General features: G+C 52.1%; 2 protein-coding genes across 4 annotated transcripts; one reads left to right on the top strand and one right to left on the bottom strand.

Annotated features, from left to right (window-relative positions):
* Stx1b (syntaxin 1B) lies at nucleotides 1-22,119 on the top strand. The gene is made up of 10 exons (XM_005351313.3): nucleotides 1-296; nucleotides 9,015-9,089; nucleotides 9,280-9,379; nucleotides 9,465-9,539; nucleotides 12,884-12,957; nucleotides 13,153-13,261; nucleotides 13,437-13,510; nucleotides 18,248-18,385; nucleotides 18,481-18,591; nucleotides 18,856-22,119. The coding sequence occupies exons 1-10, from the start codon at nucleotides 267-269 to the stop codon at nucleotides 18,934-18,936; spliced, it is 867 nt and encodes a 288-aa protein (XP_005351370.1). The 5' UTR covers nucleotides 1-266; the 3' UTR covers nucleotides 18,937-22,119.
* Nucleotides 22,120-22,212: 93 nt separating this feature from the next.
* On the bottom strand, nucleotides 22,213-25,358 carry Hsd3b7 (hydroxy-delta-5-steroid dehydrogenase, 3 beta- and steroid delta-isomerase 7). Of its 3 annotated transcripts, none has more exons than XM_005351311.2 (7): nucleotides 25,282-25,358; nucleotides 24,767-24,938; nucleotides 24,399-24,554; nucleotides 24,052-24,160; nucleotides 23,882-23,981; nucleotides 23,586-23,748; nucleotides 22,213-23,200 (listed from the first exon to the last, which is right to left on the bottom strand). In XM_005351311.2, the coding sequence occupies exons 2-7, from the start codon at nucleotides 24,930-24,932 to the stop codon at nucleotides 22,785-22,787; spliced, it is 1,110 nt and encodes a 369-aa protein (XP_005351368.1). In that variant the 5' UTR covers nucleotides 24,933-24,938; nucleotides 25,282-25,358; the 3' UTR covers nucleotides 22,213-22,784. The 3 variants fall into 3 exon arrangements, with proteins under 3 accessions (XP_005351368.1, XP_026636877.1, XP_026636878.1); XM_026781076.1 differs by lacking the exon at nucleotides 25,282-25,358 and adding an exon at nucleotides 25,100-25,171; XM_026781077.1 differs by lacking the exons at nucleotides 24,399-24,554; nucleotides 25,282-25,358 and having other exon boundaries at nucleotides 24,767-25,008.
* Nucleotides 25,359-25,561: the final 203 nt, after the last annotated feature.

The raw sequence follows: 25,561 nt of genomic DNA, 5'->3' as shown, positions 1-25,561 counted from the left end.
CGCCTCGGCTCCCGCATCCCTCCATCCAACCCTGTGCCGCAGCCGCATCGCCACCGCAGCCCAGGCAGAGCCCAGTCAGCCCAGGCCCCTGTCTCTGCCTGGCCTCAGCTCCAGTCCTCACCCCTCACGCCGCGCACCTTATCCGCACATCCCTCGGAGGTCTAGTCCGGTGCCCCCAGACCCCCGGCCTCCAGCAAAGAGGCAGGAGGCAGAGAGAAGCAGCGGAGGCGGGAGGACGAAGAAGGGGAGGAGGAGCCCGTCGCAGGATGAAGGATCGGACTCAGGAGCTGCGGAGTGTGAGCTAGGGGGTGGGAGAGGTGGGGAGGCGGGACCCTGTATTTGGGGAACGCGTTGGAATGGAGTGGGGGAGATCCTGTGACATGGGGGGGCAAATGATAAGACTAGAGGTTAGAAGCCAGGGACCGAACATCTCCTGGCACCTGATATCCAGTTACCCTGCAATTGGAGGACAGTGGCTGGAAGGAGTTGAAGGCCATTGAGACACAAGGGGGCAGGAGAGGTCTCAGGGTCTTGGGCAGCCCATATGCCCAGGAGGGCCCTGGGTCTAACCTGGGGATGGGAGAGAGCTAATGTCAAGAGCAGACTGGGGGGACACCATCCTCCCTGGAGCTGGTTTGTCAAATTGGACGGATAGAGGTTGTTACTGGCCAGGCCGGGTCCAGCAGGACCCAGATTTGGGGTGCTATGGAGGACACAGGTTGAGACTAAATGCCAGCACCTAGCAGTGAATGAAGTGTGTCGTGGTGTTGGTGATGTGTGTGTGTGTGTGTGTGTGTGTGTGTGTGTGTGCACGCAAGCGCACTAGTGTGTTGCTCCGTGGGGAGAGGGCACTGCTTACAGGGGGGGAGTGTAGGGGGGGGACTGAGTTCCCCTGGGCCAGAGCCTCAGCTGAGGTGACACCAAAGGTGGGAAAGGAGAGGCAGATCCACCCACCAGGTCACCAAATTGGGTTGTGTGACATAGGCCACATAGTGTTCGGGGGAACTGGGGCATGGGAGCAGCCGGGGCAGGCTGCTGGCGACCAGGGCCTAAGCTCCAGGAGGCCTGGAGGGCTGGGGGAGGATAGGTCAGGAGCTTGCAGGGGAGGCTGTTCTTTGGAGGGACTGCAATGGCCCCATGAAAATGATTTCGGGGCAGGGAGGGTTCAGAAACATTTGGAGAATGACATGGGCCCGAGGAGGCTGAGGTGGCAGTCTGCTGTGTGATGGTGGTCATTGGCCCCTGTGTCCTGATGGAGTGGGTTATGCCAGAATTCCAAGAGACTGTTACTCCATCTGACAGATGAGGAAACTGAGATTCAGGGAGGGAAGGGATTGCCCCAAGGTCATCAAGAAAGTGTTCTGTGTGGTGCAGATCAAATGGCTCAGGGGCCTCCGGGCTGCCAGACTGACATGACCTCTCTGCTTCTGCGATACAAGTTGGAGAGTGGAGACAAAGCTCTGTTGTCAGGAAGCCTCTAAACTGGGGGACCCCAGTTTACAGGGGGTACAAGGACAGAACATTGAGGCAGGAAACTGCTTGTGGAGGCAGGAGGAGCCGACAGTAGAGGGGGGAGAGATGAGGAAGATGGTAGTAGCAATGGCAACTCTAGTCTGCATGTTTATAGGAAATCACCTCTGATTATTATACTGGCAATACTATGTGAGTCTGGTTGTTAGCATGATCTCATCTCACAGAAAAAGGAGCAGAGGCTCAGTGACGTTAAAGAACTTGGCCAAAGTTACATAGCTAGAAAAAGGGCAGGATTCAAACCCAGACCAACAGCCTTAGTAGCCACTAAAGTAGTAGTCCAGGTGCAGTTTGCAAAGCAGGTTGTCATGGCAATCCCATCAAATCCCAACCAACTTCCTGGTAAGGTAGACAGAGAGTCTGCTATGTCTAATATTTGGGAAAATGAAAGCCCAGAGGGTTTAAAGAATTTCCCCAGGCTTCACAGCTAAGCAAGGAAGAAAACAGAATTCAAACTCAGATCCCTAGCCACCAAGACCATGCCATGATTCCTGAACCTAGAAAAATGTAATAAAGTGGGGATATAACTGTGGTAAAATTGGAAGGAGAGGGAGACAAGCGTGGGGAGCACTCCTCTGAGTCAGGGCTCCCTGCCCAGAGGTGAGGAAACCTGTGGCCAGCGCTGGGAGCGGGGACCAGGTGGCAGGGGCTGAGGGGGCTGGGCGAACACTGATGTTTTTGCTGTTAGTCACAGCTTAGGCAAAGTGGAGGTTTGGGAGGGTGCGGGTGGGGTGGGGTAGGTAGGAGCTCCAGATGTCTGGAGTGTAGGAGCCTCTGCCAGAGTTGAAAGCCAAGCTCTGGGAAGGCAGGGGAGACTCCGTAGGCCTAGGCCGGGAGGATGTGGTGAATGCAGGGCCTGGTTGTCTTGCCAGAGCTCTGTAGTCTTCTGAGGAGTTTTCAAAATCTGTTTATCCTACAGAGGGTAAGGACCCAGACTTGGAAGTGAGATTGTCTGGGCTTACGTCCTGGCTTAGTTCCTTCATGTGTGACCTTGGGCAAATTATTGACCTGTCTGGTACTCAGGGTGGTTTGCTGGTGGTGGGTAGGTTTTTGTTTGTATCCCGAACTGTGTGTGTGCATCTGTCTCTGTGTGTGTGCATCTGTGTCTCTGTATGTTTCTGTGTATGTCTCTCTCTGGTGTGTGTGTGTGTGTGTGTGTGTGTGTGTGTTGCTGGGATTGGACTGAGGTATTGAATACACCAGGCAGGTACTCTGTCATTGAGCTCCATCCCAGCCTCAGTCTCTTCCTGCGTAATTTGAGTGTAACGGTACTCCCTGGTTTCCCAGGATTATTTGGAGAATTGGAAGTTAATTAATCCAGGTGCCTAAGACAGCCTGCTGCACAGCAGCGCTGTGTGCTTGCTATTCCCAGGTGGCTTTCCAGTTTCTCTGGAGCATCACGTAAACCCACGTGGATGACACCTAAGTGCTTCTGGAATTGCCCGAGGGCTGCAGAAAAAAAGACAGACTTGCCAGAGGTGCCACAGCTGGTGGAGCTGGTGTTGAACCAGGGCTTTCTGTCTCAGGTTGCCCAGCACTTTGGGTTGGGCACTGGGAGGTACTAGGCTGGACATAGCTCCTTGCAGTGGGGAGGCCTCAGTTGAGTAGGTGTCCCGGGTCCAAGGAGGAAGCCAGCCGAGACAGAGTGAGAGAAAAGAGGAGGACATGTGCCAGCTTGGGGTGGGAGGGCAGGGGGAGGAAAGAAGAGGGGAAGCTTGTAAGAGCAGGAGGAGACTAACAGATTCATTCCCTCCCCTTGCCCGGGACTTTTCTCTGCCTTGCGTTCTTTGTGCTTGTTTTTTTTGCCCGTGAATACTGTTCCCATTGCCTTAAGTCCAATTTCTCCTGCATGGTAGCACGATTGGACTCAACTCAAATGTCACCTCCCCGGAAAGACCCTCCCTGACCACCTGAATAAAGTGCCGCATGCGTGTTTCCATCACACACACACACATGCACACACACATGTGCACACATGCACACACAATACACACATATATGCACACACGCGCTGCACACACACAAGTGCACACATGCACACACAATACACACATATATGCACACACACGCGCTGCACACACACGTGCACACATGCACACACAACACACATATGCACACACATGCATGCATGCACACGTACCACACACATACACACATATGCACATACACGCAGACACTCGCGTGCATACGTACACACACACACACACACACACACACACACACACTGTATATCTCCGTCTGCTATTTCACACTTAGGCACTATCTTACTCATTTGTCACTGTTTGCCGGTCCCCCCCCCCAACACGCATCTGCAGCTGCTTAGAGACAAGCCCTTCCTTCCCAGGTCCAGGCTTCTTTACCCCTAGTGCCAATCATATATATTTGTTAGTTGAATGAGTGACTTGGGGACGCAGGAGGATCAGGAAGGGAGCAGGTGGGCTCAGTAGCCTGATAAGAGGAAAAGAAGGAGCGAAGAGTCAGGCTGGACCAGGGAAGGTGGGGGAGGAGAGGCCCAAGCCAAGGAAGCAGATGGGCAGAATCGTGAGGGTGCCGGAGGGGTCTGATGATGTAGGGCTTGCACCTTGAAGAGCCTGGGTAGGGAATACATGGTGGTGTGTGTGAGCATGTGTGCATCTAGTCCCTCAGCTCAATCTCCAAAACCACACACATGTGCACACATGTGTGAACACACACATACACACACCAGAACGCTCTCATTGCTGATGTGAACACCTCTGACTTTAAAGAGCCAGATGGAAGCTAGGGGATTGGATCAAATGCCCCACACAGCCAAGGAGGCTTCAGAAGGTGACAGGAGCTCTTCCTAATCTCCTGAATCCTCCCAGGTGCTCAGCAGTTGGTGGACACTGACAAGCAATGCCCTGTCACCCACCAACACCTGATTGGCTGATCACCTTCAGGCAAGCTATGTAATCTTCCTGTGCCTCAGTTTCTTTATCTGTAAAATGGGAATAAGAACGTCTACTTTGTGGTGCAATTGTGAGATTAAATGTGAGGAACTGCTGGACACGGGCTTGCTCCTGTAATCCCACCACTTGAGAGGTTGAGGCAGGAGGATTGCTGCAAGTTTGAGGCTACTCTGGGCCACATAGTGAGACCCTGGAAAGAAGTGGATGGAGGGACAGAGAAATAGAGGGAAAGAGAGCGAGTCCAACAGCTCTCGTTCTAGCCAGGTAGAAATAGAGGCACTGCCACCTGTCCGTGGGACGGATGGAAAAAGCCTTGAGATCCGATGGGTCCCCTTTCCAGCTCCACCTCCAATCTTGTTTACTATGAAGCCTCAGGCAATAGAGCCACCTGTCTGAATTGTCTCCTCATCTGCCACACAGAAGGCCCAGGGCTCAGTCCACCCTCACCAAACAGTCCCCACTTGCAGCATCAGGCATCTCCCTGCCTGTCTCGTTGCTTCCCCTGCCCTCAGTGGGAGGAGACTGCCATCTGACAAAGGAAGGTACGAGGCCCAGAAGGCGGAAGCTCGCATGCCAGTGTCGCTGCAGAACCAGTGCTGTTCATTGGCCTCTCTGCCTAAAGTTTTCCCACTTGTAAAAGAGGGCTGTGATAAATCTGTCTCAGGAGACTATTGTAAGAATTAAACGAGCCAGGCGGTGGTGGCGCACGCCTTTAATCCCAGCATTCGGGAGGCAGAGGCAGGCGAATCTCTGTGAGTTTGAGGCAAGCCTGGTCTACAGAGCTAGTTCCAGGACAGGCTCCAAAGCTATAGAGAAACCTTGTCTCGAAAAACCAAAAAAGAAAAAGAATTAAATGAGTAAGAACGGTGTTGATGCAGTTTGTAACCCAGCACTCGGGGAGCAGAGACAGGAGGATTCCAGGTTAGAGGCTACTCTGAGCTACATAAGACTGTCTCAGAAAATACCAGGTGGTGGTGGTGGCTCATGCCTCTATTTAATCCCAGCACTCGGGAGATAGAGACAGGCAGATCTCTGTGAGTTCGAGGCCAGCCTGTCTACAAGAGCTAGTTCCAGGACAGGCTCCAAAGCTACAGAGAAACCCTGTCTCGAAAAACAAAACAAAAAGACTGTCTCAGAAAACCAAGAGCTGGAATGGTCACTCAGCGACAGAGTGTTGCCCAGCATGCACGAGGCCGTGTATTCCCCCCATCCCCCAGATCCATACTGAATTAAATGGATGAGCGTGTGCAGGATATACAGACAAGCACCCAGAACTTTGTAAAGCTCTGCTTGGATGTGTGTCAGAGCTGTAGTGTGTCATTGCGTGTCATTACAGACAGAGTGTGTTATATTTTTGTTTTAGATAGGGTCTCACTACGTAGTCCTGTTTGGCTTGGGGCTAGCTGTGCAGACCAGCCTGGCCTTGAACTCACAGAGATTCGCCTCCCTCTACGTAATTAAAAGTGTGACCATGCCAGGTAAATGTCTGTTCTTGAGACAGGATCTTATTCTGTAGCCAGGCTGAGCTAGAACTCACTTGCTTCAAACTCATGGCAATCCTCCTGCCTCGGCTTTCCATGCTGGATTGTAGGTGTTTACCACCGTATCTGTTACCTCACAGAGTTGTTTATTTATCTACTATGTGTGAGTGTTTTGTCTGCACCTTCACCACAGGCATGCCTGGTGCCCCCAGAGGCCAGAAGAGAATGTCTGGACTCTCTGGGGTTGCTGTTCCTGAGGGTTCTGAGCTGCCTCATGGGTGCTGGCTTGGAGCCTGGAGCCTATGGAAGGGCAGCCAGCTCTTCACCACCGAGCCATCTCCCCAGACCCTGGTCTTGTTTTGTTTTCAAGATTTTAAAGTAGATTTTATTTATTTTTGTTGTTGTTTTTGAGACAAGGTTTCTCTACTAGCCTTGGCTGTCCCGGAACTCACGTGCTGTAGACCAGGCCAGCCTCGAACTACTGCATCACCACACCAGACTCTAAAAATATTGTGTCTGTGTGTGTTTGCCTGCACTTGTGAGTGCTGAGTGAAGGAGCCTGCAGAGACCAGAAGAGGGCATCAGATTCCTGGAGTGGAGTTATATACAGGTGGTTTTGTGAACTACCCAACATGGATGCTGAGATCCAAACTTGGGTCCTCTGCAAGACCAACACACACTTTCAACAGCTGAGCCGTGGTTCCAGCCCCCTCTTACAGAGTTTTGAAGAAGGTCAGACGAGATGAGGAGAATGTGAGAGGCAGTGGCAGATGGCCCTGTGGTGGGGTTGCCGGGGTGCAGCAGGAGCCGGCCTGGGAGGGAAGGGAACCAAAGGCAAACAGTGGCCTGGGCAGCAGTTCACTAGAGCCTTGGGGAAGCAGGCCGTGTTCCTGGATCATGGTGTCCTGGTCCTACTCGGCCTTGGGCAAATCACTGCCCTTTGCCCATCCTGGCCCCGTGCTCCTTCATCGATGAAATGGGAACAGTATTTGTTTAACTGATCTCACTGGGCTGTGGTGGTGAGGATCAAAAGGGATTATGATTGTGAACATGTTTGGACACCCAGAGGGATTTTAGCTCTCTGTAATTATTAGCCCAACCAATACTCAGGTCCTTCTCAAGGGCAAGTAGGGAGGTAACTTAGATACTCTAGAAAGAGTCTAAGAAAAGAGGTGCTGAAAACAGCAGGAGAAACCGAAATCAGACTCTAGGAAGGACTTCAAGTTGGCATGGGAAGGGAAATAGTCAGAGAAGAGGAAGGTTCCCGGATACCTAGACCTGCGTGAAGCTGGTGGAGGGTGGGCGGGTGGAGGACGGGAAGGTCAGCAGGAGTCTGTGACCCTGGAGGCTGGGAAGCTGGAAAGTTCCATAAGAAACTAGTGCATCCTAAAGATGAGTGCTTCTCTCAGAGGCCTGCAGGGCCAGCATCTGCCAGGGGCAGTCCTGGGGCAGAGAGAGACTGGAAAAGCCAGAAGTCTCAGAAGGGCCTTTGAGACCCTCAAGTTTGAATAGAGCAAGACCTGGGCAGAATCACGTGACTTTCTGGCCTACCACAGAAGGTGTCTTCTGGGTTGTGCTGGTCCCAGAGTTGCCCAGGATCTGTGGATCCCGAGTGATCTTGGTGTCTTGGTTGCATCTTGGTCCCATCTGGCTCTGTGTAGGTTCAGTCTGAACAGATGCATCTGAGCCAAGTGCTGTTCCTTCTTCTCCTGTCGTCTGATCTGTTCCCGGCGGGTCAGCTCGCTGCTTCAGGTCCCAGAGCCTCCACTTCCAAGCAGCTGCTGCCTGGCTCCTGTCTTGATCTCATGTAGGCTGTCTTGGCTACATTCTGTCTGAACTCTGGCTCAGCCTGTCTGGGTGTCAGGCTGACCCCCTTAACTTTCCACTGGGGTTGATTAGGGCTCCATACTTAATGTCTGTCGATGGCTAAGTTCAACTTTGCCTTTGAGAATTCTGTCCCAAGCAAAGAAGAGTGGGGATCCCAAGGGAGCCCTTTTGTGCCTTCTGCCTAACTGGGTGAGAATGCCGTCCTGGGGCTCAAAGAGGTTGGCTGAAAAGGCAGTACCGTCCTCCATGCCCCAGGGATGTGGCTGCAGGTCTGTGTGTCCACACGTCAGTAAAGCAGCTCTGCCTGGGTCTGTATGCGGTGGATGTCAGCGCGGCAGTGAGGCTCCATGTGGGTGTTGGGAGCCTATTTCTGTGTGCCTGTGTGTCAGCTCTTCTGTCTGTGTCACCGGTCTGCCTGGAGATGGCAGTGTGGGTGGGTATATCCCTTTGTGTCTCTGAGCCCTGAGGGTGGAGGGTTGAGCAGCTTCAGGTTGCAACTGGGAAATCCAAGTCAGAGAGAGTTGGTGGGTGTGCGGCTGGAAGGGACTGGAAGAGAGAGCGAGTGAGCGAGCTAGCGACTGGTGTGGGGGAAGAGGGGGTCTCCAGCAGCAGAGTGCAGCGGGAGGAGGAAGGCATGGGAGGAAGCAGGTCAGAGTGCTGCCGACCCTGCTCAGCCAAGCCCTTGCTGGGCCTGGCTGTGCTCGCTCAGCTTGGCACCAGCTACTGGCAGCTTGGCAGCCATGCGACCTTCCATAAGGGAATGAATGGTCAGGTCGGGGCAGGAAAAGGGGAGACCCGAGCAGGCACTGCTAAGGGATGGCGGAAGGATTCAGAGCCCGGGAAAGCATTCTAGAATCCTCATCAGAGACCAGAGGCAACCATCACAAACGTGACAAATAGCTGGTTGTTGAAATGTTGCCACTTGTGTCTAGCAGTGAATAGCGACAGCCTCAACTAATGTCTCTTTCAGATAGACCGAACACCTGAGGCTGTTCTACCTCAGGGAACGCCTTTAGCTGACTCCCTTTAAGGTACCCTGCCATCCGAGACATTGTTCTTCAAGTTACCCAGTGCTGGCTCTGACTGTTGTCCTTGCCAGCCCTCCTGACTAGGACCCTTCCTAGGCTCTGAGCCTAGAACTGGTGCCATCCGTGTGTGAGGCAGGTAGAGGACCAGAGGGCAGGCGCATCAACCTTGGGGAGCGGGGTAGGACTGCTCATGGGTCTGGCCTTGCTCTGCTCCGCAGGCGAAAGACAGCGATGATGAAGAGGAGGTGGTCCACGTGGATCGAGACCACTTTATGGATGAGTTCTTTGAACAGGTAGAGCCCCCAGTAGCCCTGGCCCAGAACCGTGCCCCTCCCCAGCAACATCCTTTGCCCTGTGCACCCCTTTTCCTGCACACTCCTTGGCCTTCTGGATTTGGCCCATTTCACTGAGCACTGGCTAGGTGTCCTGATCCCCTCATCTGGCCCACCAACTTGGGTGAGGTGGCACTGAGCTCCTGCCCAGGTGGAAGAGATCCGAGGCTGCATCGAGAAACTGTCTGAGGACGTGGAGCAGGTGAAGAAACAGCACAGCGCCATCCTCGCAGCCCCCAACCCGGATGAGAGTGAGTGCCGCTTCAGAGGGACTCGGGGGGGGGGGGGGGCAGAGCCCCATCCAGGTTCTCACTTCCCTGTTTGCCCTCCCCCCAGAGACCAAACAGGAGCTGGAGGACCTCACAGCAGACATCAAAAAGACCGCGAACAAGGTCCGGTCCAAGTTGAAAGGTGAGTGACTGAGTGACGCAATCTTGAATCTGCGGAGAAAGATCTCCGCTGCGCACTGGACAAAACAGGTCCCTGTAAGCAGCGCTCACAGGCTTCTGAGGACCAGATTCCTATTCAGGGAGCTGACGGGGAAGTGAGCTGGGTAGGGTTTTCCGCCTGAACTGCACCTGAGAGCCATCAATCAGAGGAATGCAGATTTCCAGTCAGTCACGGTGGTGATGACCTATAATCCCAGCACTCAGGAGGCTGCCGTAGGAAAAGTCAGAGTTTCTGCTGTATGTGGGCTACATAGTGAGACCCTATTTCAAAAAATCCAGGGAGAAAGTGGGGGGGGGGATGAAAGAAACATCCTCCTCCAAGGTTTTAATTTTGTTCAGTCCGCATTTGTCCTGAAGAGGCTCTGAGCACGACACTGAGCACCCAGTAGGTGGCTCAGCAAATGCTTCTGAATTAGTATCCTCGGCTCAGGACAGATTGGACCGTGTGGCTGACATCAGGGGCTGGCACGCTTTCAGGAGGGCCTTGCCAAAGGCTCATGCATCCACTCTAATTTAAGGACTTGGGTGCTGGTAATAATCACCTTCCCCCAAAGCACTGTGGGCTGGGAACCTCCTCATCGGCTGATGCCAGGGAAAGAGCAGCGTTAAGGAGCTGCCACTGGCGTGCCATGGTCATTGAGCAGCAGAAGACAGTTACCAAGTGCCTGCAGCCCTGAGGCCCGTTGCTGAACTTTAGACAGGCTTTATCAAGGGCCTGTCCCCCAAACCATTAGCCTTCCCTGGGGCGATGAGGAAACAAGCTCCAGGTCCTTTTGGACTCAAGATGGGGGGGAGGGGAGGCTTCTGGGAGCCTCTGATGCTGACCTGTAAAGATAAGCCCTTTGTGGGTGTGCTCTGGGGTCATGGTCATGTAATCTGCATGGGAGGAGTTCAGCCTGTGAGGTCCACTCACTGCGGACAGTCCCTGTCCGTGTCCACAGTTTGCTCATCAGTATAGTAGGAGAAACTGAAGCAATTATAAAATGTTTTTTTTTCCTTATATTTTTGACAGCAAAATATTTTTCTCCAGATGAAGTCTTACCAAGAATCTCAAATAGAAAACATAAAAGTTGCCAGATGTGGTGGCGCACACCGTTAGGCTCAGCGCTAGGGATGCAGAGGCAGGTAGATCTCTATGAGTTCAAGGCCAGCCTGGTCTACATAGTGAGTTCCAGGAGAGCCAGAGTTGTAAGGTGACATTTTCAAAACAAACTCCATAAAACTCAGGTTGCAGAGAGGCATAATAGTGTGCCCCTATAATTTTAGCACTCGGTGGGCTGAGGTGGGTGGAAGGGTCACAGGTCCAGGACTCCATGGTTTCTTCAGACCCATTGTGTCCTGATCTAGAACACGTTCTAGAAGGCCACGAGGACAACATTGTGGTCAGGGTTCAGGAATAGTTCCAGACAGGAGACAGGAAAAGTGAAGATCGTTTAAGAAATTAACCAGACACAGAGAGGTGGTGGTGCATGCCTTTAATCCCAGCACTCAGGAGGCAGAGGCAGGCGGATCTCTGAGTTTGAGGCCAGCCTGGTCTACAAGAGCTAGTTCCAGGACAGGCTCCAAAGCTACAGAGAAACCCTGTCATGAAAAAAAAATTGAGCAGGAAAAAAAAAAATTCCCATCTTTTCCATTTTTTTTTCCAGTTGGTGGCAACAGGGTGACCTTGAAAAGTCATCTCAGGAATTCAAACCCCAGTTTCTAGTGTGAAATACCAACCAATATCACTCAGTTCCCAGAATCATTGTAAAATACCCCTCTACAAAGAGTTGGCCCTAGCCCCAGGTCTTATAACATGGCCCAGCAGGACATAGGTCCCTGGATCCCTGGTGGCGTACGCCTGGTGCTTTCTCTGAGCTGGCCCAGCTGGCAATAGCACTCAGTCGTTCCTGCTTCTGCCTACAGGAGGTGCCATCTAGCTCCATTCCTCCCGACTTCCAGGAGGACAGAGAGATGGCATTCTCAGGACTGGCCCAGAGGTCCCGAGTCTCAGCAGCCTGGGTGATTCATCCCTGCTGCACTTTCTGATCTTAATGTGAAGAAGCTGTTCCTGCAAGCTCTGCTCAGAAAATCTGAGTAATGGAGTTGGGAATCCACGGTCCAGAAGCAGTACAAAACATCCTTTACAAGTGGAAACTCGGGGGCTGGAGAGATGGCTCAGAGGTTAAGAGCACTGGTTGCTTTTCCAGAGTTCCTGAGTTCAATTCCCAGCAACCACATGGTGGCTAACAACCATCTATGAGATCTGGGGCCCTCTTCTGGTGGGCAGGCATACATGCAGAGCGAACATTGTATACATAATAAATAATTTAAAAAAAATAAATTAAAAAAAAAAGAAGTGGAAACTCAGCCGGGCAGTGGTGGCACACACCTTTAATCACAGTACTTGGGAGGCAGAGGCAGGTGGATCTCTGTGAGTTTGAGGCCAGCCTAGTCTACAGAGCTAGTTCCAGACAGCCAGGGCTACCTAGAGAAACCTTGTCTCAAAAAAACAAAAGATAAAACAAAAAAGAAATAGGAACTGACAAGACAGGCAGGGCAGGAGAGCTATGTTTTCTCTGTTAGAACCTCTACCTGTAAGCTACAGAATTCTCATGAAAGGATGGCCACCAAAAAGTCAGAAGGTAGTGGGGGTCTTGCCTGTAGGAGCAGCTACTCAGAAAGTTGAGGCAGAAGTGTCTTTGAGTCCACAAGTTTCAGGCAATGTAAAAACCACACCCTGCCTTTAAAAGCACGCACACACACAAAGTGCTGGTGGGTTTTGCTTTTTGTTTAGAGGTAAAAGGAACTGGAGACTACTTTGGGGGGTGTCCCCTCTAGCGAACGGACTATATTCCCTCCAAGGCAAAATTCTTCCATCAAAACAAAGCTTCTGTCTGGTGACCTTTTGACTCTGTCTCTTTCCCTACCTGCCTTAGGAAACTCCCTCAGATTCCTGCCTGTCTATTTGGCCGCCTGCAAAACTAGACCTCCCCACAGTCTGTTTCTTTCTTTCTTCCTTTTCATGGTTTTTTGGTTTTTGCTTTGTTTTGTTTTTGGTTTTTGAGACAGGGCTTCTCTGCAGCTTTGGAGCCTGTCCAGGAACTTGCTCTGTAGACCAGGTTGGCCTCGAACTCACACAGATCTGCCTGTCTCTGCCTCCCAAGTGCTGGGATTAAAGGTGTGCGCAACCACCGCCCAGCAACCATAATTCCTTTCGTGGAGCATGGTGTCTCTTCCCTTAGCCTGGGCCCTACCTCTTTCTACACTCCAGATCCCGGTCCCTTTCTCCGTCTCCAGCCTGTAACTGTGCCTTTTCTCCCGTAGCGATTGAGCAAAGCATTGAGCAGGAAGAGGGGCTGAATCGTTCCTCCGCTGACCTGCGCATCCGCAAGACTCAGGTAAGCTCAGCGTGCAGGGGACCAGCCCAGGCAGGAGTGGTCTCTGTCGGGGGGGGGGGGGGGGCTCTGGGCGGGGTTGTGCCAGACAGCAGAGCGAAGGATGGAGATACGGTTTTGAATTCGTGGGAAGCTGCTGCTGCATCCTTCTCAGCCTTCTGTTCATGACACCCTGCTGTGTCTTTCCCGATTCTCTAGCACTCCACTCTCTCGCGGAAGTTCGTGGAGGTAATGACCGAGTATAACGCAACCCAGTCCAAGTACCGGGACCGCTGCAAGGACCGCATCCAGCGGCAGCTGGAGATCAGTGCGTGTGCCCCTCCCCATCCCCAGACTCCCAGGACTTGACAGGCCCGCTCCACGGGTTCCTCCCTGGAGCCAGCACCTGGCCTGAGCCTTGAAGGGTGGGTCCTGGGTTCCTGTTCCCTTCACCCCACCACCTCAGACCCAGTTCCTGAGCAGGAAGTTCTTTTCTTCCACAGCTGGCAGGACCACTACCAATGAAGAACTGGAAGACATGTTGGAAAGCGGGAAGCTGGCCATCTTCACGGACGATGTGAGCCCCTGGGTCGGGTCAGGGTCTGTGGGGAAAACATTGGCCTCTCCTCCATGTCCACTCTGGAATCTCAGACAATGGACAACTTGGACTAAGAACTGGGAGATTCCATGGGGGCGGGGCAGGAAGGCATCTCTGTGGAAAAGGGTCAATAGCGCTGCGCGAGGCATTTTTTCACACTTGCAGGGTTTTTGTTTGGTTTTTGAGACAGGATTGTTTCAAAACTCACAATCCTCTTGGCCTCAGCAGGAAGTACAGGGGTGCGCCGCTGTGTCTACCCTCCTTTAATCGTCTCCAAAATCTTAAAGATAGCTCCTTTCTCAGATGAGGAAACTTGAGCCAGAAGGTGAAATAACTTGTGAAGAACTTGACTCCAGTCTTAATTTCTTTTTTTTTTTTTTTTTGCATTTTTTTTATTGATATTTACTGAGCTCTACATTTTTCTCTGGTCCCCTCCCTGCTCTCCCCTCCCCCTTCAACCCTCCCCCAAGGTCCCCACACTCCCAATTTACTCAGAAGATCTTGTCTTTTTCTACTTCCCATGTAGATTAGATCTATGTAAGTCTCTCTTAGTGTCCTCATTGTTGTCTAACTTCTCTGGGATTGTGATTTGTAGGCTGGCTTTTTTTGCTTTATGTTTAAAAACCACCTATGAGTGAGTACATGTGATAATTGTCTTTCTGGGTCTGGGTTACCTCACTCAAAATGATGTTTTCTAGCTCCATCCATTTTCCTGCAAAATTCAAGCTGTCGTTATTTTTTTTCTGCTGTGTAGCACTCCATTGTGTAAATGTACCACATTTTCCTTATCCATTCTTTGGTTGAGGGGCATTTAGGTTGTTTCCATGTCCTGGCTATGACAAACAAAGCTGCTATGAACATAGCTGAGCACAAGTCCTTGTGGCACGATGAACATCCTTTGGATATATACCCAAAAGTGGTATTGCTGGGTATTTATTTATTTATTATGTATGTAATATTCTGTCTGTGTGTCTGCCTACATGCCAGAAGAGGGCATCAGATCGCATTACAGATGGTTGTGAGCCATCATGTGGTTGCTGGGAATTGAACTCAGGACCTTTGGAAGAACAGGCAATGCTCTTATCTGCTGAGCCATCTCTCCAGCCCCTTACTGGGTCTTGAGGAAGGTTATTTCCTAGTTTTCTGAGAAATTGCCACACTGACATCCAAAGGGGTTGTACCAGCTTGCATTCCCACCAGTAATGCAGAAGTGTTCCCTTTTCCTCACAACCTCTCCAGCATAAGTTGTCATCAGTGTTTTTGATTTTGGCCATTCTTACAGGTGTAAGATGGAATCTCAGAGTTGTTTTGATCTGCATTTCTCCGATGACTAAGGATGTTGAACATTTCCTTAAGCGTCTTTCAGCCATTTTAGATTCCTCTGTTGAGAGTTCTCTGTTTAGGTCTGTACTCAATTTTTTATTGGATTATGTGTTCTTTTGGTGTCCAATTTCTTGAGTTTTTTGTATATTTTGGAGATCAGACCTCTTTCTGATGTGGGGTTAGTGAAAAATCTTTTCCCATTCTGTAGGCTGTCGTTTTGTCTTGTTGACCGTGTCCTTTGTTTTACAGAAGCTTCTCAGTTTCAGGAGTTCCCCTTATTGTTTCTCTCAGTGTTTGTGCTGTTGGGGTTATGTTTAGGAAGTGGTCTCCTGTGCCAATGCGTTCAAGTGTATATCCCACTGTCTCTTCTATAAGGTTCAGTGTGGCTGGCTTTAAGTTGAGGTCTTTGATCCATTTGGACTTGAGTTTTGTGCATGGTGATAGATATGGGTCTATTTTCATTCTTCTACATGTTGATATCCAGTTATGCCAGCACCACTTGTTAAATATGCTTTCTTTTTTCCATTTGATATTTTTTGCTTCTTTATCAAAGATCAGGTGTTCAAAGATGTGTGGATTGATATTTGGGTCTTCTATTTGATTCCACTGGTCCTCCTGTCTGTTCTTATGCCAATACCAGGCTGTTTTCAGTACTGTAGCTCTGTAGTAGAGTTTGAAGTCAGGGATTGTGATGCCTCCAGAAGTTCTTTTATTGTAGAGGATTGTTTTGGCTATCCTGGGATATTTTCTTTTCCATGTGAAGTTGAGTACCGTTCTTTCGAGGTCTTTGAAGAATTTTGTTGGGATTTTGATAGGCATTGCATTGAATCTGTAGATTGCTGTTGGTAAGAACACAGTCTTAATTTCTGAGTCAGAGCTCTTCAGTGTGGTGACTGAAGCAACAGCATTCTCCCCTCCCTGGGCCCATAGGACCCACAGCCCTTCCCCCTCCCGAAGCATGCCATTCTCTGTCGCTCATTTTTGGGGGCTTTTCACAGGGCCCTGTTCTGTTATATGTGGGCACAGGGGCTTCCCCCAAACCCAGGTTCTCTTTCTCTTTGTGGATGTGTGCTCTGGCCTGCCCAGTCCTGTGTCCATCTCTTCCTCTGTGGCCAGATGGCTTTGGGAAATGGGTGTAACCAGATATAAAGTGTTCACTGTGGTTGTCTAAGAGTTTGCAGTGAAATGTGATATTTGTTGAGTTGACCCCGGTGGGCCAGTGGGACACCCCTCCTCCTTCCAATACAGCTCTTCTCAGGCTGTCTTGTCTCTGAGACTAGAGAGGAGCCTGGTGGGCAACTCCAAGAGGTCTTACTTTAGTGGGCAAGAGCTGGCCTCTGGCCAGGCATGGTGGTGCACACCTTTAATCCCAGTGCTTGGGAAGATCTCTGGGAGTTCAAGACCAGCCTGGACCAAATAGCTTCCAGGACAGCCAGGACTACATAGGGAGACCTGCCTCAAACAAACAAACAAACAAATAAATAATAAAAAAATAAAGGGTTGACCTCTGCCCCCTGGCATTCCGTTGTGGCCGTGGAAACCACCTTTATGGAACTCACTCAGTTTCACAACGATGTCAGTGGGGTTGGGAACCTGGATGGGCTGAGGAAAAGGCAGATGAGCCCTGGATGGGCTGAGGAAATGGCAGATGAGCCCTAAGTGTTGGCTAGGATTATTAATACTGGAGTCAAGGAAGATGTTAGGAGTTGTTATTGAGATGGATCTTAAGATCCAACAGGATAGAGCTGGAGAAGTAGCTCAGTGGTTAAGAGCACTGGCTGCTCTACCAGAGGTCCTGAGTTCAATTCCCAGCACCCACATAGTGACTCTCAACCATCTGTAACTGTAGTCCCATGGGACCCAATGCCCTCTTCTGGTGTGCAGATGATGTACATGCAGACAAAACACCCATATATGGAAATAAATAAGTCTTTAAAAAAGACAAAAAGAGCCGGGCGGTGGTGGCACATGCCTTTAATCCCAGCACTTGGGAGGCAGAGGCAGGCAGATCTCTGTGAGTTCGAGACCAGCCTGGTCTACAGAGCTAGTTCCAGGACAGCCAGAGCTACACAGAGAAACCCTGTCTCAAAAAAAAAAAAAAAAAAAAAAGACAAAAAGAGACCCCAGGATCTGGGGAGAGATGGTTTAGTGGTTATGGCGCCAGAGTTCAACTGTGTCGGGCTCACAACGTCCTGCAATTCCAGCTCCAGGGATTTCAAGTCCTTCAGTCCACGTGGGCAGCTGGATTTACATTCTAGTGTAAACACGTACACATTTAAAAATCTAAGCTAAAAAGGAGAAGCAAATGAGTGTTTAGATAATGAGAATATTGGCGAAGAGCAGACAAAATGTAGACAGGAGACAGGGACACTTGCAGGACAGCTGCTGGGTGACCTTGGCGCTTACAATAGGGGCAGGAAATATGGGTAGAAAGGGTCTATTTTGGGAGTGAGCTTGGTGTGAGGGAGAGGGAGAGGGTGGGGAGGAGGGTTGCTCCCCATGTGTGGGGAGGGGCCAGAGTGGCGGTGTGTGGCCAGGGTAATAGGGAGTCCTGTAGGTACAGAGGGAAAGCAATTGCCCACTGTGTTCTAAACTCAGTAGAAGCCAATGGCTGGGTCAGGAGCTGAGGGGACGCTGTAGCTGTGAGCTGGAATTTCTCCTCCTGATCTCGAGACCGATGTGCATCTTGTTCTTATTTATCCCCTGCTTCATCTCACGAGGCTCCTGTTGACTTGCGGGCACACTGCCTCCACATCTGAGCCTCTGCCTTTGCTACTTTCCCACCTGCTGTATCTTGCCATCGCCAGTCAGCTTTGACCATCTCTCTTCCCTAGGCTTCCCTGGTGTGTGTTCCACTACAGGAAGCCCTGGGGCCAGATTGCCAGCCTTCTACAAGCTTTATTTCTTGTAATTCAACAAACTTCTTTTGATGCTTATGATGTTCCAGGGATTGTCCAAAGTTACATACACAGACACATTCAATTTCACAACAGTCTTTTGAGATAGGTGCTATTATGATCCTTCTTCCTTCCTTCCTTTCCCTCCCTTCCTCCCTTCCTTTTCTTTTCTTTCTTTCTCTCCCTCTCCCTCCACCTCTTTTTCTCCAGATAGGGTTTCTCTGTGTAGCCTTGGTTGTCCTGGAACTCACTCTGTGGACCAGGCTGACCTCAAACTCACAGAGGTTTGCCTGCCTCTGCCTCCCGAGTGCTGGTATTAAAGGCATGCACCAGCACACCCAGCCTATGATCCATATTTTCTAGGTGGTGGCTAGCAAGGTCCAGAGAGGGTAAATAATTTGCTCAAGGACTTGTACCCGGCCCCTCTAACTGTTAAGTTGAAGCCGTTACATGGACAAAGGGTGGTCACAGCCCATTCTTCCTCGCACCGCCCTAGATCAAAATGGACTCGCAGATGACAAAGCAGGCACTAAATGAGATTGAGACCAGGCACAATGAGATCATCAAACTGGAGACCAGCATCCGGGAGCTGCACGACATGTTTGTGGACATGGCCATGCTTGTGGAGAGCCAGGTACAGGCTGCACCAGTCTGGGGGTCCCCAGGAGCCCCAAGGGTGCCTTTCCCAGCCGACCCTCACTCTCCCTTCTTCATATCCCCCGTCTGCAGGGCGAGATGATTGACCGCATCGAATACAATGTGGAACATTCCGTGGACTATGTGGAACGAGCTGTATCCGACACCAAGAAAGCTGTGAAATATCAGAGCAAGGCGAGGAGGGTAAGCCAGTGGAGGTGGCCTGACGGGGGGGGGGGGGGGGGGGGGGGGGGGGGGGGGGGGGGGGGGGGGGGGGGGGGGATCAGTGGGCGGGGTGTAGCAGTTACGAAACGGGTGAGAGGGCTTATCTCTGGCTCTGACCTCTTCCTGTTTCTGTTTTCTCTCCCCTCTTTCCTCACGTCCTATACCCGACTCTCCCTTCATTTGTCTGTCTGTCTATCTGTCTCTCTCTCTCTTCCTCTTCCTCCCTCATCTTTGCACCTGCAGAAGAAAATCATGATCATCATTTGCTGTGTGGTGCTGGGGGTGGTCTTGGCGTCATCCATTGGGGGGACCCTGGGCTTGTAGGCCCCTACCCTTCTCTTCCCTCAGTCCCTCTCCAGTCATCGGGAGCAATCCCCGTCCCTCACTTTTCCCTGCTCCGAGCTCACTCCCAAAACAGACCCAGGCAGTTTCAGCTCCTGCCACCCTCACGCACACCCTGGAATCCCTGGCTCTGACTTTGCCATGGATCCCCCCTCCACCTTGCCGCACATAGATAACAGCCGGCGTGATCACACATGCACACCAACATGCATGCCGCGGGCACATGCTCAAGACGTGTGGACACCCCAGCGTGTATGTACTCGTGTAGATGTAGATCCCCTGAACCTCTTTCTGCCACCTCCATCCTGTGTGGTCTGAACTTCCCTCTCTCCCGTTGCTGTGCAGACTGTGGCCGAGTAGAACACAGCAGCCCGCCATACCCCAACCTGTCTTCTGTGAACAGACACGTGTAGTGCAGGTGTGTGTGTGTGTGTGTGCGTGTGCATAGATCTGTAGCCATACAATGTGTGTACATGGAGTTTTCTAAGTGTGAAAACCCAGTGCAAAAGCAGCTCCTCCGCTGACCTCTCTCCTATCTGCTCCATCTGGAGTGGGAGGTACGTGTGAGGGTAATTCCCAGCCTCTGAGGATCCAGGGAGGCCCAGAGACCACAGCACATGTCTCCTATGATGTAGAATTCACAAACTCTCCTGGCTCAGTTACTGCCAGGGGTTCACTTAATGTCCTGGGGACTCCCCCCACGTGTGTGTGTGTGTGTGTGTGTGTGTGTGTGTGTGTGTGTTGAGCCTTGAGTTCAGGGGAGGCAAGTGGAAGCCTGTGTGTAAATGATAAAGATCCTGACTTAGTTTGTATGAGTGTGTACTTCCTAATAGATGGTGATGTAAAGGGCTTGTGCACAGGACTCTCTCTCTGTCTCTGTCTCTCTGTCTCTGTCTCTCTCTGTGGTGTAGTGTTGATAATCTTCTCCTAGACAGAGCCATCCATGCTGTGAATCAGACACTAGTTTTGAATGGGTAGAGATAGCTGTCACTAAGCTACTGGAAGACGACTGTGTACATGTGCACCCTTATGGACTTTCTACATGTTTCTGCTTCTGTGCATCACACGCACACACGTTTCTCTTTAAGTTCATGCTCCCCAGGTTTGTTTCTCCAGACTTAGTTGCTCCCTCCCCTTCCTCAGAACAGCGGCTCACACTGCTCCATCAGGAGTGTGCCAGTGACGTGTCCTCCCTCTCCAGACCATCTGACGGGAGCACACACCCAGACTCTTACCTTTCTCTTTCTGCCTGACAGCAGTACTGAGCCTTGAACAACTAGCACGTCCTAGTGTGTTCACAAATGCCGAGGCTGAGGAAGTTCCAGAAAGGTGGTCACACACAGGGGCTGGGGCCTCACACACAAACAGCATGGTGCCCATCCTGGGCCACACCAGTTTGCACACAAACTGTCTCCTGGAAGGAGTGTGGTAGGCCTAAGGAGGTAAGATGCCAAGGGCTGCTCCAGACAGGTGGGAAACCATGGCATTTACCCTTCTTGCCTCTCAAACTCACCTCGAAGCTCTTGTTTGTCCTCACTGCCTCAGCCAATGCTCTGAACTCTTCCTCGAGGAACTTGGGTTTGGGCAGCTGGATTTTACACACACTTGAGTGGCTACTTAGGGCCATCCTTGAATCTGTCCTCACATGTACTGCTGAAGCATCAGCCATGGCCACTACCACAGCTGGGTGACAGGGAGGTTGAGACAGGGAGCATCCTCCAGCGGTGAGGAATGGAGAAAGCCCTTCCACTGTGTGCACAGCTATGTGTGCACTTTGTGGGCTCTCTGGGAGCAGGCAGGATGTCAGCGCTGCAAGTCCTGGGAACATGTAGGCACACAGAGGCACATGTGCCTGGCCTGCAGTCGGGTAGCCATGTGAAGTGTGTGTGAACACAGGTACATGTAGGACGAGGGGAGAGGGGGAGTCCCTGAAAATATGGCTTTCTAGATGGAAATGTTCTGAGCAAGCCCTGACAGCTCATCTCTTCCCTGCCTGGCTGTTTGAGCTCTGCCCACCTGGTGTGTATGCGTGTGTACATGTGTGCATCCACATGTGTGTAACCCCCAGGTTAGCTGTGCTGAGGAGGGAGCCTGCCTATCCATTTCCAGAATACTCTTCGGCAGGACAGGAGTTCGCCCAGAGCTTCGTGCCCCCATCCTTGACTTCTCTGGAGATGCCAGAGGAGGCCCCAGCATCCACCCACTTCTTCCTTCAGCCCAGCCAGAACCCCCTTCAACCTAGGTGTTTCTAACAGCCTCTCTTGACACCCCAGTCATGGTGTTCCCAAGGACAGACTGTGGCTGGCATGCTGCTTTTGCCTCTTTGAATGGCACTGGGCTCAGGGCTGCCCACCACTGGGCCTCAAGTGGATTAGCAGTCCTGAGTCTGCTGTAACCCAGCTTTCTACAAGACCTACACATCACATGATGGACAAGCTTGTTGACTGTTGTCCATATGTGTGTCCTGGATGATTGTCTGGGGGCTGGTGTCTTTTGCATGTTCTCAGATAAGTGTGTGCCGCCTGCCCTCCACACACCTAAAACCATCAAGCCCAAATGTGCCCCTGTGGTGGTCCTAGGCCCAAGCCAGGACTCAATGCTTCCATTGTCCCTTCCTTGCCTCTTACAAAGCCCACCATGTGTCTGTCTCCTGTGCCCGTGGGTCATCACGCTCTTGTCATGCCTTGAGCGTGTACACATGATGTGTTCTGTGAACTCACTCTGCCCTGCCCACCTCACAGAGGACAAGATGGCTGGTCCCTAGCTCCCCTCTCCCCACCTCGCCTCTCCCCACGCCCCGCTGTGCAGCTGTGTGCGTTGGTGTGTTTCTGTGTTGCTGGCGTGTCACGTGATGTAGCCATGTTTGCTGACATGAGCCCCTGCCCCCTTTTTTTCTCCATTGGTTTCTAGAACTCTCTCCCTCCCCTCCCCTGAGGGGACAGGACTCCTGGGGCCTGGCTCTGGTCCCAGAGCCTGGCCACCCTCCTGTTAGCCCTCAGAGTCTTATTTCTCTCTATTGGTGATCAACTTGCAAATGGATCAAATACAGGAAATTTTGACCCCTGCCCCAGACCTGCATGTCCTGTCCCCAGAGTGCCCGAACCCCATCCTGGGCCAGGTTGGGCCTGGTGGGACGGGAGAAATAGCAACCAATCCAACAGCGGGCTTGCTGTGTGCTCACTTCCTTCTGTCCCCACATGGGACAGGCGCCGTGGTGACGGGAGACACTGGGGGGAGGGGAGACAACAGGTAGACACAGACTTAGAAAAGAATTTTAATCCAGGCTTGGCCTGATACCACATGGTTGGCCCCCTCAGCAGAAAGCTAACAATATCACAGGCACTGAATGTGGTTGGAGAAGACATGGAAACTCACTGATTTCTTCAGCTTTCTTTAAAGCAAATTAAAAGATAAATGTCTAAAAGAGATACACATTTAAATAATGTTAGAACTATAACTCCTTAAGGAGAGCCAGATGTGGCTGAAGCCAGGTCTGAAGACCACCTGGAGGAAGCAGACCAGCGTGAGCCCCTTCCTGCTTGAGAAACCAGAAGTGGGAAGGGCAGTGAGACCATTTAGATCAGCTTTGCCACTCAGCTGGCAGGCCTCAGGACCAAAGATAGGCCTGTTCCTAAGCCCTGTTAGAACTTGGAGGCTGGGATAGCACCCAGGCTCAAGATCTATGTAGTTAAAACGTGGCACGGTTCCTACCACCCAGTCAGGCACCCCAGCCCCTAGCTTCAGAAGGCAGTCGTTTCTCTCCATCCAGGCTCTGAAGGTTCAGGACCTTGAGTGTGTGCCACAGTGGCCTCCAGTCCCTGGCCCTGCTGTCACCAGGCCGAACCCTCCAAGGCCTGCACCCAGTGAATGGTACGGGCCTTGCTCTCTTCCCATGAGAAGAGGGGCTTGTAGCCAAAATGGCGCTGTGCCTTGTTGGTGCTGACAGTAAAGGTGGTGTTGGCCACGGCCAGAGTGTATGGATTCAGCAGGGGTGTGTACAGCACCAGTGGGCGAAGCAACCACTGCAGCAGGGCATTGAGAGTAGCCAGCAGCAGCAGCAGCCAGTAGGGCAGCAGTGGGTGGGTGCCTATCAGCCGAAGTCCACAGGGACCCAGAAACTCCATGTTGAAATCCTCGTAGCTCTTATAAGGTGATTTATCATAGCAGAAATACACCTGGCCACCCATGAGTGCTGCCCGCTGCTCCAGCTCTCGGGCCACCAGCACGTGCATCCAAGCCACATTGCCTACCAGTAGGGAGGGAGGCAGATAAGCCCCTGAGGACCCTTGGTCCAGGCCCCTGTTTGGCCCAAACCTCACTACCAACTGGTCAAGGTGGCTCTCCTCAACCCCTGTAGCCACCCGCCCTCCCGGATATCCCGTAGCTACTGGGTTCCTGTCTGGATGCTGCCCTTGTCTTTCTCTGGAGAACTGTCTTCACCCTGCTTCAGTGCTCGGCATAACCCATGACATGTCAGCCCTCCCAGCTGGGGTGGAGACTTTCTCTTGCGATCCATGATCACCGTCTGTCTGAGCCCTCACAGGACCAGGGGGACACTCGTGACTCTGCCACCTTCAGAGCCAGCCCCCTTGCGCTGCTCTCGGGCTCCCTTTGCCTTGCTCTGTCCTTACCAACATAGACTCGACCGTGCTCCACAGAAGCTGGGACGGCTCGAAAGAGCCGACCCCCAAAGCGCAGTCCTTGGTTGTAGAAATCTCTCATGACCTGATGACCTTCACCGTAGATGCCCGTGGGTCGAAGGGCACATGTCACCAGGGGTAGCCCTCCGTTGACCTGGTGGCAAAGGGAAAATGATGGAGCACACGCCTCTATCCTGGCCACCATGGGGCGGAGATGAATGCAAAGAAGCCTGGGGGTCGGGTTCTCCTCTACCTTCAGCACCCCAAGCCCTGTTTTTGCAGCCTACCTTCCTTCCGTTGGCCTCCAGGACCAGTTGCTCAGCAAGGGCTTTGCTGCAAGGGTAGGGGTGCCTGTGGACTGCTTCATATGGGGTGTCCTCATTGCCCCTAGAGGGGGAGAAAACAGACTCAATGCTGGAGGTAAAGGGCCTCTGACATTCAGTGGGGCTGAGCTCACCTGTAGAAGGGGTGGCCCTTGATATTAGGCCCCACAACTTCCATGCTGCTTGTGTAGACCAGGAACTGAGTTCCAGTCCGTATACAAGCCTCGATCACATTCTGCGTGCCTGTGAAGAGAAGGGACAAATGCAAGCTGTCTTCTTCCTGCCTCAACATCTTTTTTGGCTTCACCCTGTGTCCAAGGTGAACCACCACAGGTCAGGAAAGGGTGGGGGAGCAGTGACGGGGCCCCATGATCAGCAGGACAGGCTCTCACAAGAAAATCACAGGATGCCCATGCTAAGGTCAGGCCACATGCTAAGGAATGACGGTGTCACACGGAAGAACATGTAGGTAGCACCTCACCCTGCACGTTCACTTTGTGGATGGTCTTTGGACTGGCCTTCCCAAACACATCCACCAGCCCAGCTGTGTGGATGACCACATGAGATCCAGCCACAGCAGCTGCCACCTCGTGGGCCTGAGTCACATCCCCCTGGATGGCGGTCACCTGCACAGGCCCTGGTGGAGAAGCCCAAGGCAGTGTCAGAGCTGAGGACTTAGCCAGCTGCTGAGTTTGGCCTGCATGCCCCTAGGGGACCATGTGTTCCCTGTGACTCACCCATCCTGTCTGCATGAGCTGGAGGACAGACATAGGAATCACCTTTTCCACAACTGCACAAATCCCAGTTTGGGGAGGTTGGGGCGCCACACCTACTGCCCCACTCAGTCACCTGTTTTCAGCTCCTCCAGCCAGGAACTGAGGTGCAGGTCAAAGACACGCAGCTCCCGAAGCCTGGGCTCCCGCTCCAGCAGCATTCGAACAATATGCTCCCCGAGGAAGCCACAACCACCTGTGACCAGGTAGACCAGTGTTGGCACCTGTGCAGATTCTGCCATGCCCAGCTGTGGGAAGAGAATTTAGCTCACTAGAATTGCCTGACACCACTTGCTTCAACTATGTGTTTTTCCTAGAAGGGATCTAGTAGGTGGGGCGATAATCTAGGTGGAAGAGGCTTAGTAGCTGTGGGTTGCAGTTGTGTGCTGGTAGCTGCCTACCCTCTTACCCTGCTAAATCACTCGGATCGGATGCAGAACGGGTTAGGGATTGAGGTGGATGGAAAAAATGACTGGGGATACTAAAGAAGGGAAAAAAGGGAAAGAGTCGTTTAGAAAGGGTGCAAGGAGGTGGTAAGGACTGAGCGAAGTAAGAGAAGGGCCCCTTGGGCTCAGTATCGTCTCTGCCTACCTGTAGCTAGTCCCAGGGAGTCCAAACTGGCCACTGGGAGAGGCTGTGTCCTGGGCTGGTGGGCCAGCTAGCTGCACACAGGCTTCCTTCCTTCCGCTTGCTCCTCCTCCCTGGCCCATTCCAGGAAGACCAGCCTAGCCTCCACCCCTAGGGGCGGGCAAGGGAGTTTGGAGGAGGGAATTCTCTTGCCAGAGTGCCCCCTGGTGGCCATTCCACTCTCTGTGGCAGAGGACAGAACCGGCCCACTTGCTAAAGACGGATTTAGGGATAATGGGGTCTA

This window comes from Microtus ochrogaster, chromosome 8 (genome assembly GCF_000317375.1).
Source record: "Microtus ochrogaster isolate Prairie Vole_2 chromosome 8, MicOch1.0, whole genome shotgun sequence".
Taxonomy (NCBI): Eukaryota; Metazoa; Chordata; class Mammalia; order Rodentia; family Cricetidae; genus Microtus; species Microtus ochrogaster.
Note: the sequence above shows the minus strand (reverse complement) of the source record. Positions and strands in the feature narration are given on the sequence as shown.